Source organism: Bufo bufo, chromosome 2, assembly GCF_905171765.1.
Source record: "Bufo bufo chromosome 2, aBufBuf1.1, whole genome shotgun sequence".
Classification (NCBI taxonomy): Eukaryota; Metazoa; Chordata; class Amphibia; order Anura; family Bufonidae; genus Bufo; species Bufo bufo.
This window is the reverse complement of record NC_053390.1, coordinates 14,189,962-14,202,191: the sequence shown is the minus strand read 5'-3', so window position 1 is coordinate 14,202,191 and position 12,230 is coordinate 14,189,962. Positions and strand designations below refer to the sequence as shown.

The following is a 12,230-nucleotide window of genomic DNA, read 5'->3' as shown; positions in this document are numbered from 1 at the left end:
CAGGTAGATGGAGCTGAGCCCTGTACACATCTATATAGGGGGGTCCTGCAGTCATAGAGGGGTCATAGATTGTGGGGGTCTCTTCTGTGGATCTGTTAGATTTCCCACCTGTCTGCTGTATTGTACTGAATTGTTACAGATGACAAATCAGGGGGAAGATCTGACTGATATTAAAGTGGAGGATGAAGAAGAGCGGATGATGGGCGATCCCCCGTTTAAGAGTGAGGTGGAGGAGGACATTCCAGGAGATGTCACCACAGGTATGGAATCATGAATGCAGAAAGGGAATTCCGAGGTTTATAAACCGTTCCACAAATGGACATACAGTTACGTTCATTGGATGGCACAGAAGCTGTGCCCGCACCATTTGTATCAGGAGCTGGGCTCCTACTGCAGTGATTGAGAGGAGCAATAACTCTTATCCCAGCCGTTTAACACCTTAGATGCTGTGGTAGATTGACTGGGTAGCTGTCAAGGACATCAGTCCCCCTTGACTTGTTCGCAGATTGCTAATGTTTCCTATGGCAGCTGAGAGCCTGACAGTGGCCCACCATGGCTGCCATCTTGGTACTCCTATTAGGCCCTGCCCGAGGCCTCTCAATTCAAGCTCCCTTGCTCCCTTTATCGCTGTTCAGGTATCCGTCTTGTAAACTTCTGGATAGACTGGGTCATATGTGCCTCTGCAGCCAATGACTGGCCTCAGTGGGGAGGTGTCCCCGAGCAATACATCACTGCTGGGTCACATGCTGCTTGGGGGCACATCACAGCTAAGGCCAGTCACTGACTGCAGTGGCGCATGTGACCCTAAACGTTTAAAAATTTACAGAAAGTGGAACAGAAGACCACTGAAGGGAGCCGTAACGGAGCAGTGGGGAGCGGGTGAATATGAGTTTTTTCAACAGGTACAACAGACTGGGTTGAAATAAAAAATCTAGACAACCCCTTTAGCCACCGTGACGTATCTGTATGTCATAGTGGCTGAGGGAATGTATGGAGGGGCACCTGGCCGCTATGTCCAGGATCGGGGATGACGCAGAACCTGGTAATTTAACCCCTCAGATACCGCGTTCAAAAGCGATCGCAGCTTCTGTGAGGCTCCCTCTGCCTTTTGATTGGAGCACCTGCAGTGAAATTGTAGGACTCCAATCGGCTACTATGGCAGCCTCAAGCCTGCCAAAGTTGCCCAGGCCTGTCATGGTAACCTGTCTGCTTAGCTGTGCACGAGGCATGGCTCAGCAGGCAGCGCGTCATAATCCCATTCACCATAATAGATCTCTATTATGGTGTACGGGACAAGGGATCAACAGATCCCAGGGACCAAAATGTATTATGTAAAAATAAAGGAAAAAAACATAAAAATAGTAAAAGTTTAAATCATTAAAGTCATTTTCCCAATTTTACATATTAAAATAAATAAACAATAAAATATTTTTCCTGTTCGATGAATTTCGTAACATAAAAAACAAACACGCAATTTGTAATTTTTTGGTCACCTTATCCCCCCAAAATGATTGAATAACAGTGATCAAAAAGTTAAATGTCCCCAAAAATTGTACCAATAAAAACTGCAGTTTGACCTCCAAAAAACAAGCCTTCATACAGCTCTGTAGATGGATGTATTAAATCGTTATGGCGGTCAGAAAATGGTGATTTCTTTCAAATAAAAACGATATGTTTGGTATCGCTGTAATCCTTTTGAGCCGCCGAATAATGAAGTCATCACATTTTTAGTGTACAGTGAAATCCGTAATATCGCACTAAGAATTTTTTCCCATTTTCGATTACAAGACATGATAAATTAAATGTGCCATTAAAAAAGACGACTTATCCTGCAAAAATCTTAAAAAGTTATGGCTATTGGAATATGGGAAGGAAAACGAAAATGACAAAACGGTGGATTTTTGTTGTTTTTTTCATCTCTGCATATCAAAAGCTATAACATTTTTATTTTTCTACTGACATAGCCTATGAGGGATTTCTTTATGTGGGATGAGCTGTATTTTTTAATGCCAACGTTTTGTGGTACATCTACTGTGTTGCATAAGTTTTAAAAAAATTTCCTTTATGCCCATGACAGCACCCTGAGAGACAGGCTGCAGCTCAAAACAGCAAAGAGGCACACCTATGGAGAGCTTTAAAGGGGGGAACACTCCCATCCCCTCCGCTCCTATTTCTTGTCCTGCTGGAGAGTGTGGGAAGTGTAGAGGTGTAGAGCTTCCTTGGCCCTGCAGGACCTCAATGCTGTTTATGTTAGCTAATGCAGTTTATGTTACCTGTGGGTATAAGACTGGTAGCTCCACCTCGTATCCTCCTCAGCCCTGGGCAGAATGTCTGGCAGGCGCTGGATGCCATCCCCTCATGAAGTTTCGGTGAAGTTTTCAGTTTACTGTGCAGTTGACTCCAGGCCATTTTAGCGCCGGATATCTGGTCCTTCTTTTTCCCCTAGGCTGTTTGGAGATCATGTCTGGATGTTCCCCCTAGAAGTGGTATTACGGAAGTCTTTCCTTCAGGTTGCTGGGTGCACTGGACGTGACTACCAGTTTTTGGCTGCATGTGGACGCCAGCAGGGGCGGACATTTAAAATCAGCCTGGTTGGCTGAGCCGTGTTGGAGTAGGAGAGCCCAGCCAGACTTTGTTGGATCGCCAACTTCTTCTTGCTGCTAGGATGTAAAGGTTTTGATCATGTCGCCCCTTTTCGTTTTTCCTCAAGACTATACAAGTTAAATGGGTTTTCCAAGTAATTTTTATTGATGACCCATCTTCACTTCTATGGGACGGTTCTGCAGTAAACACTTGAACAGGAACGAGCCGTCCCATAGTAGTGAATGGGACGGATTAGGTTTAATTACATTGCTCACCGCTGCGATGTCGAGGGTGATCAGGTAATCAATGAAGAAAAGGCTGTGCTGGCACGGCGTACGCCTTCACTTCAAGCAGCTGATTTAAAACAAATGAATGCATATAAAATCAAACAGTGGAGAAAAAGATGCACCGTTTGATTTTATATGCATTCATTTATTTCAAACTTTGTAAGTATAATAAAAAAAAAGTGTGATCATAAGAACCCCTGCGGTACTTCACTATGTTGGGTTGTCTTGCTAATATTTAGGAGACAAGAAGTCCGACTGGAGAGAAAGTCCCGTTGTTTATCCAGTGATCAATTGTATCGAAAATAGGCTGTCTGTGTGCCTTCGAACACTGATACTTCCATTGTGGATTTAGGAGCTGCGCCGTCTTTGTTCGCCTATAACGTTATCGACAAGCTCAATGTACCTCCTCCCCTGCTGCTGCTGGCATCTTACACATACGTAGTGTATTTAGTTTCCAGTAAAATAAAGCAGCGGATGCAATTAGATGCTGTAATAGCACACTGAGACTGTTGCTGGAAGACAGACACTGGGGGCCTGTATACTGTGTGGGGGCCTGTATACTGTGTGGGGGGCCTGTATACTGTGGGGGTTGGCGGTATACTGTGGAGTGCTATACTGCTGTACTGTATAGTGTGGGGTGCTGTATCGTGTATAGTTTGGGGTGCTATATACGGTGAGGTGCTATACTGCTCTACTGTATACTGTGAGGTGTTGTATACTGTGGGGTGCTGTATACTGTGGGCTGCTATACTGCTCTACTATATACTGTGGGGTACTGTATAGTGTGGGGTGCTATACTGCATACTGTGTGGTGCTGTATACTATAGGGTGCTATACTGCATACTGTGGGTTGCTGTATACTATAGGGTGCTATACTGCATACTGTGTGGTGCTGTATACTATAGAGTGCTATACTGCATACTGTGGGTTGCTGTATACTATAGGGTTCTATACTGCATACTGTGGGGTGCTGTATACTATAGTGTGCTATACTGCATACTGTGTGGTACTGTATACTATGGGGTGCTATACTGCATACTGTGGGGTGCTGGGGTGCACTGTAACACTAGGGTGAGCCGAGCCCCGGTCTACTTCCTGCAGAGCGGTGCCCACTTCCAGCCTAAGCCCAGCTGCCCAGAGCACTGATCCTGAGCCGCTGGAGTCTTCAGAACTGGAAGTATTTACAGTCATTCACTGTACTCTACCCGATGTGTGGATTTTTTGTGTGTGTGTTGTGGTGGAGGGCGTGATTGCCTGCTAAGGTGTGGGAAGGCGGGATCCAGGGGGCCCAAGTAAATTTTTGCCCAGGGTCCAATCAATATTAAAGACGGCCCTGGATACTTTTAAGGAAATTCGTATTAAACACACCAATTCACAGTTGGTGTGGAAGAGCACAATGTCTTGGCAGAGTGCAGGGCTAGTAGTTACCAGACATGTTCAGGCTTTTCTACTAATTGATTTTGTCAGGATGTTATAAAAAGCTTTATAAGGATGGAATCACATGTGCAGTTTTTTTTAGTCAAGGACAGGAATGGATTCAAAATGAATGGCTTAGGCTAGTTCCACACTAGCATTTGTCAGATCCGGCAGGCTGTTCCTGCCCTCTCCGTAGCTGTATTTTTCCGTCCGATTCTTGGCATATTTGCCAGGTTAAGGCCAGATCTTCACTGGCCCCCATTATAGAAAATGAGGTAGAATGGCATCCATGCAGCTTCCAGCAACGTCGGATACAGAGAGTTCCAGCAAGCTGTTCCCTGACGGATCTGACAAACACTAGTGTAAAACTAGCCTTATACCTTTCCTTCCAGTCTACTATGAATGTTATATGTTTGTCTACTCTGTAGTTTAGAAAGAAACTCACAAATTTAAATTTTTATCTCAACAGAAAACCCCTGCAAAAACTCTGAGGGAAACTTCATGTTAGCTCTAGATTATAAAGTGGAAGATGAAGACAGCATGCAGCACTTTTCAGCAGAAAGCCATATTACCTTTAATGTACATCCAGGAATTCACAGTACAGATCTGTCATATAATCCTCCTAATCATGAGGAACCTTCTCCTGACCAATCAAAGATTGTTGCCACAAATATAGGTCAGAAAGGAGGTGAAAGGTTTCAGTGTGGTAAACAGTTCACTAAAAGCTCAAGTCTTTCTACACACAAAAGAATTAACACAGGGGAGAAGCCATACTCCTGTTCAGAATGTGGAAAGTGCTTTACAGAGGAATCAACTCTTGTTATACATGAGGGAAATCACATAGGGGAGAAGCCATTTTCATGTTCACATTGTGGGAAGTGTTTTAAACGAAAATCAATTCTTGTTGCGCATGTGAGAATTCATACAGGAGAGAAGCCATATTCATGTTCAGAATGTGGGAAATGGTTTACACGAAAATCAGATCTTGTTACCCACAAGAGAAGTCACACAGGAGAGAAACCATATTCATGCTCAGAATGTGGGAAATGTTTTACATGGAAATCAAATCTTTCTATACATAAGCGAAGTCACACAGGGGAAAAGCTATATTCATGTTCAGAATGTGGGAAATGTTTTACACAGAAATCAAATCTTATTTCACATGAGAAAAGTCATGCAGGAGAGAAGCCATTTTCATGTTCAGAATGTGGGAAATGTTTTACACACAGATCACATCTTGTTAGACATGAGAGAATTCACACAGGAGAGAAACCATATTCCTGTTCAGAATGTGGGAAATGTTTTACACATAAATCAGATCTTGCTAAACATCAGAGATTTCACACAGGAGAGAAACCATATTCATGTTTAGAATGTGGGAAATGTTTTGCACAGAAATCAGATCTCGTTACACATGAGAGAATTCATACAGGAGAGAAGCTATATTCATGTTCAGAATGTGGGAAATGTTTTACACAAAAATCTAATCTTCTTACACATGTGAGATTTCACACAGGAGAGAAGCCATATTCATGTTCTGAATGTGAGAAAAGCTTTACACATAAATCAGATCTTGTTATACATAAGAGAAGTCACACAGGAGAAAAGCCATATTCATGTTCCATATGTGGGAAATGCTTTACACATAAATCACATCTTGTTAGACATGAGAGAATTCACACAGGAGAGAAACCATTTTCACATATTTAACATGCTGAGTTATTCATGGACCTTAAACAACTAGTAACAGTGCTTTTTTAGCCCGGATCTTCCAGACAACCAAATTATATTTTCTAACGGAGACTAAGATCCATGTAGGATACGTACTATGGGTATAAGGAAGTGAATAAGAGCCTTGCTTACTTCCAGAGCAGTAAAGATGAATTGTCCCCATGAACCTTGCTTCTTATCACTGTATTCATACCTCCACCCACACTGCGGAGTGACACGGGGAGAAGTAACAACGCTCCATGTAATAGTTTTATAACGTATGTGGACATATTAATATTTCATCTTCATCCAAACAGTATTTACAGATAAAATAAACTCTTCTATTTTCTCCATGACAGCACCACCATTTTCACTGACAGACATTGTCTTCTTGGCTCATATTATACTTTCTCCTAGCGCTATGACCTTTATTGCTCCTACAGACTAACCCTCCTGTGCGGAGACAGTGATATTGGTGGCATGATGACTATATCACTGATTTATCTGACCGGGTGATCTGTGATAATTAACCTCATATGTACATTCCTGCGGTTTAATGGTAAACCTATCTAGATACTGAAGCTAAGTGATATATCAGTGGTGGGAATTGCTTGTGATTAGGGTTTAGGGACCCGAACTTGACTCGAACCCGAACCCCATTGAAGTCAATGGGGACCCGAACTTTGGTGCACTAAAATAGCTTTAAATTAGTCGCAGTAAGGTCTAGAGGGCTGCAAAGAAAGCAAAATGGGGGTAAGAGCAGGACAGTTGCCCTGCAACCAAATGTGGATAGGGAAATTACTTAAAAAACATAGAATAGAAAAAATAATAATAATAATCTTGAACTGGGAGGCGGAGGTCAAAGTGGAATAGGAGGTTGAGGAGACGGTGGACGTGGCAGTGTAGGTGGAAGCAGCGGTGGAGAAGGACGTAGCCAACACTTTTTTTGTATTTTTATCCCTTTATTTTTTTTATAAATTTGGGAAGACCCCAAAACATTGGGAACTAATAAAGAGAATACAAAGAGAAGGTGCGCTGGAGTCTAACAATGGCTGAGTGCTGCCGATATGCTTGTCTATTCAGCACAAGGTACGGACAAGTCCTGTGGGATCCATGCCTGGTTCATTTTAATGAACGTGAGCTTGTCCACGTTGGCTGTGGTTGTCTGTGATCATCCCCCCTGCCGTGCTAAACACATGTTCGGACAATATACTGGCCGCAGGGCAGGCCAGCAGCTCCAAGGTGTAAAGGACAAGCTCTTGCCATGTGCCCAATTTGGAGACCCTCTGTGGGAGGTGTATCATCTTTGTCCTCTGTATCCCCCCCAGCCACGCTCCAGTGATGCCCATGAGCTGCTTTGGGTGCCATCCTGCTGTGAACACGGTTCTTCCTCCTGATCATCCTCCAGAACTCTGTCCTGGCTGGACAGTTGTGTACCTGGCCTCTGTTGGTGCAGGAACCCACCCCCCGAGCCACTTGTGAATGACTGGCCTGATAACCGTGAAAATGATTCCTTTTCCTCCTGTGCCACATCCTCTTCCATCATCGCCTAAAGTGATTTTTCAAGGAGACATAGAAGTTGGATAGTAACGCTGAAGATGGCGTCATCGGCACTGGCCATGTTAGTGGAGTACTCGAAAGAGCGCAACACGACACGCAAGTCCCGCATGGAGGCCCACTCGTTGGTGAAGTGGTGCTGTTCCGCAGAGTGACTCACCCGTGCATGCTGCAGCTCAAACACCACTATCGCCTGCTGCTGCTAACATAGTCTCTCCAGCATGTGCAAGGCAGTGAGCGGGAAAGCCGAAGTTACGCTGCAGCGCAGATTGGCGAGCAGCAGGGTCAGAACGCCGAAAGCGCGCGGAGACGGCCCGCACTTTCTGCAGCAGCTCTGACATATCGGGGTCATTTTTCAGGAACCTCTGCACCACCAAATTTAGCACATGTGCCAGGCAAGGGATGTGCGTCAAACCGGCTAGGCCCAGAGCTGCTATGAGATTATGCCCGTTATCGCACACCACCCTAACCCTAACCACTCATTGGTCTGTTGTTCCATGCTCATCCACAGCTCCTGCACGGTGTTGTTTTTTTCCCCAAAACAGATGAGTTTCAAAAAAGCCTGCTGTCGTTTCCCCCTGGCTGTGCTGAAGTTGGTGGTGCAGGTGTTACACTGACTGGATGAGGAGGAGGAAGTGGAGTAGGAGGCAACGAGAAATGTCCTGCAATCCTCGGTGGGGGAAGGACATGCCCCAAACTGCTATCCGCCTCAGGCCCAGCCACCACTGCATTTACCCAGTGTGCAGTTAGGGAGATATAATGTCCCTGCCCATGCTTACTGGTCCACATATCGATGGTTATGTGGACCTTGCCACAGATGGCATTGCGCAGTACAAACCTGATTTTGTCTGCCACTTGGTTGTGCAGGACAGGGATGGCTCGCCTGGAAAAGTAGTGGTGGCTGGGAACCACGTACTGTGGGACAGCCACCACCATAAGGTTTTTAAAGGTCTCCGTCTCTATCAGATGGATTGACAGCATTTCAAAGGCCAGGAATTTTGAAATGCTGGCATTCAGGACCAGGGATTGCGGGTGGGTAGGGGGGTACTTCCTCTTTCTCTCCAGTGTTTGGGGGATGGACAGCTGAACGCTTACATGTGTCAGTGTGGAGATACTTTGTGACGGTGGAGGAGATGGTGGTGTTGCTGCCACATCCTCTGTTTGCGGGGTGGCAGGTGCCACTGTCAATCCAGAGGGGGAGGAAGAGGCCGAGACTGCAGCAGAAGAGGGAGCAGGAGGAGCCTGAGATCTTTTGTGGTTTTTGAGGTGTGTACTCCACTGCAGCTCGTGCTTTGCATTTAGATGCCTGGTCATGCAGGTGGTGCTCCGGTTTAGAACATTTATGTCTCACTTCATGCTCCGATTGCACAGCGTGCAAACCACTCGCGTCTTGTGATCAGCAGATTGTGAGAAGAACTGCCACGCCAGGGAACTCCTTTGAGCTGGCTTTGGCGTGCTCAGTCCCTGGGTGTGGTGGGCAGTAGCAGGCATTTTGGCTAGGGTACGGCCACTCTGCTTTTGCACCCTGCTCCTTCTTTTGCTATGTGGCTGGTGCTGTGTGATCGCCACCTCTTTCTCCGAACTGCACAGGTCACTCGCATGACCTTGATTTTTCATGTGGGGTCTAGGACCTCATCATCCTCCACCCACTCCTCACCCCTGCCCTCGTTGCCGGTCTGCACACTGCAGAAAGTCACAGCAGTTGGCACTTGGCACCTGTGTTTTGTCATCAGGGGACGTGCTGCGGTGGTCCTCCCATGTCCACATCCTAAAACATAAGTGGTTGGGCATCAGTGCATTCAATCTCTTCCACTTCTGGGGCAGGGTTAGATGGATGGGCCACGGAAACCCTGCCAGCAGAGGACTCAAAAAGCATAAGAGACTGCTGCATGACTTGGGGCTCAGACTGCTTGCCTAATTTGCAAGGGGGTGAGGTGAAAGACAGATGCCCATGGGCTGCAGGTGCTAACTCTGCGCTTCCAGCAGGGGACCGGGTGGGAGACAATGTGAAGGAACACCCAATCTACTACCAACGTCTCTACTTGTTTTGGCCTCACCATTCGTACAACGGTATTCGGGCCTACAAAATAACGCTGAATGTTCTGTCGCCTACGTGCACCTGAGGAAGGTGTTTCATTTGGGCATGTAGCTGGCACTGATCGACCACGTCCTCTCCCTGCAACAGGAGCTCCATCAATACCAGCAGCACCCCGACCAGGGCCACGTCCATTATTTGATGCTCTCCTCATTCTTTGAGGTCACCCACCGAACTAACAGACGGATTAACTATATTAATATTCCTGTCACGTATGCAGTGCAGGTGTACCTAAAAAAAAAATGTGTATATGTCACTGTCACGATCAGTGTGGGGGGAAAACTCCACACTGAACACAGGAGGGAAGGGGAACAGTAACTGGGTCTGGAAACTAGGGAAGAAACAGGTTACCTCCTAACCAACCCTAATCCGGGCCCTAACTATCTGTAGAAATATTAATATGCAGTATACCTAGGCCTTTATATCCCTATAAGGCCCTGGAAAAAGGTTAGGACCAGAGACAACCCATTCATCCCCAAATGGATGAATGGAAGTCTCTTTCTCAGGCCAAGATACAAACAACACGGAATAAAACAAACACAAACGCGACACTTAACTTCTGTAGACACGGACGAGCAGGAACACCAGAGACAAACTCACACCAGCTCAGCCAGACCCAAATGAAGCTATCTACCGCATAGTCAGAAGGGTGGGGTCAGACTATAAAGGGTAGAAGTGATGACCACTGAGCAACAGCTGAGAAAAGGGAAGTGGTCATTAATCCTATCAATACTGAATCAAGAGAAATCAAGGAGACTGTTAGATTCCTCCACGCACAGCCAATATCTTTGATCTCCTGACATCGGTCACCTGAGGTACCGTGAAAAAAACCTCCCAGGCTGTGAGCTCTGCGCTGCGATTGGACAGCGCTACAGCCTGGGAGAAGGCATGCCCAGGGAGAAACAGGGCAGACTCCTCCCAGCATAACCAAATCAGCGAAACTACCGGGGGACATAGCGGGAGAATGGAGCGGTGCCCCGGAATAATAGTAAGTGCAGTGAGATCCCAGGGTGCCGCTCTACACAGCCTGATAGTTATCTTACAATGTTTGGACCGATGAAAGGTCCTCTTTAAATCTGGTGAAAAACAGCGACCATCTGGCCTGCCTTGGATTCAGTCCTTTAGACGACTCAAGGTAAGCCAGATTTTTGTGATCAGTAATCACCGTAATAGGATGAATTGCTCCTTCCAACCAATGGCGCTATTCTCCAAAAGCCAACTTAATGGCCAGCAATTCCCTATTACCCACGTCATAATTTATTTCAGCAGTCGAGAGTATTTTAGAGAAAAAAGCACATGGGCACCATTTACTAGGTGAAGGACCTTGCGACAAATCTGCTCCCACCCCTACCTCAGATGCGTCAACCTCTACAATGAATGGCTGAGACACGTCCGGTTGCACCAGAATAGGGGCTAAAGCAAAACATTCCTTCACAGCAGAAAAGGTTTGTAATGCAGGCTCAGACCAAACAGAGAAATCGACCCCCTTCCTAGTCATGATAACTGATATACGTGGTCCTTGTGACCTGGATACGTCTTTTTTATGTGCTGCATATTTTTTTAAAACTTCTCTTTTATTTATTTATTATTTTAAACAGCTAATTACACATTATAGACTCTTTAAAAATTCTCAGTCATAGGCTGGCTGGTTAATTATTTTCCTCTTTCACCATTTATTATCTGTATTTCTTTCCAGCAAAAAGTTGTAGCCTCGGCTGTGTATACGCTCCGGCTGGCAGTCACGGTTCCAACCTCCTCTTATGCTATTTCATTAGCTCTTATCTGAGCTTCTACTATTTTTATAGCTCTCCTTTATTTACTGGAGGTTGATATATTGTATTCACTCCAGCCGCTAGAACGCTACTGCCGACGGTCAACCTACACTCCTCACTGCGCTGTCTGATTGCTCTTGTTAGAGCGCCTGTCTGCTATCACTGGTTCTAAAAACATTTAACACACATACACCCTGCGTCCCGACATGTGTCTCTGGACACCCAGCGTCTTCAGGGGAAAAAACAGGTATGTGTGTTTGGGGGCGAGGACTATGCTTTAAAGGTTCGGTATCTGATGACGTTTCTTACTCAACCGTACTGGTCCTTGTACAGTGACCCCTACTCTTCACTACCTTCCTCCAATCCCTGTAGGCTTACCTTCCTCCCAGGTGTCGCCTTCTTTCTACATCATGCCGCAGTCTCATCTTCGCCCGTACGCTGCACAAAGACTTTGCGCAAGCGCATGAACTTAGAAACTCAAGCCTTTCATGTTTCTAATGCGCATGACTGGGGACTTAGTCTGAATTTCATCTTCATCATGCTACATTTTCATCTTCGCCCGTACGCTGCACAAATACTTCGCGCACGGACTTAGAAACTCGAACCTTTCATTTTTCTAATGCGCATGACTGGGAACTTAGTCAGAATTTCCTCTTCATCATTTTCATCTTCGCCCGTACGTCACACAAAGACTTCGTGCATGCGCACGGACTTAGAAACTCTAACCTTTCTTTTTTCTCATGCGCATGACTGGGGACTTAGTCAGAATTTTCTTTTATACGTCCCACTATATTACCAGAGATATCCACA

At 45.7% G+C, this 12,230-nt stretch overlaps 1 protein-coding gene across 1 annotated transcript in view; it reads left to right on the top strand.

Moving 5' to 3' along the window:
• The first annotated feature begins 203 nt into the window (after nt 1–203).
• Nucleotides 204–12,230, top strand: part of LOC120992057 (zinc finger protein 260-like) — a 43,547-nt gene continuing 31,520 nt past the window's right edge. The window contains exons 1-2 of the mRNA XM_040420820.1: nt 204–260; nt 4,756–5,980. Of these exons, the coding sequence (XP_040276754.1) occupies nt 4,788–5,980 (1,193 nt within the window). The 5' untranslated portion in view covers nt 204–260; nt 4,756–4,787. The remainder of the gene's footprint in view (nt 261–4,755; nt 5,981–12,230) is intronic.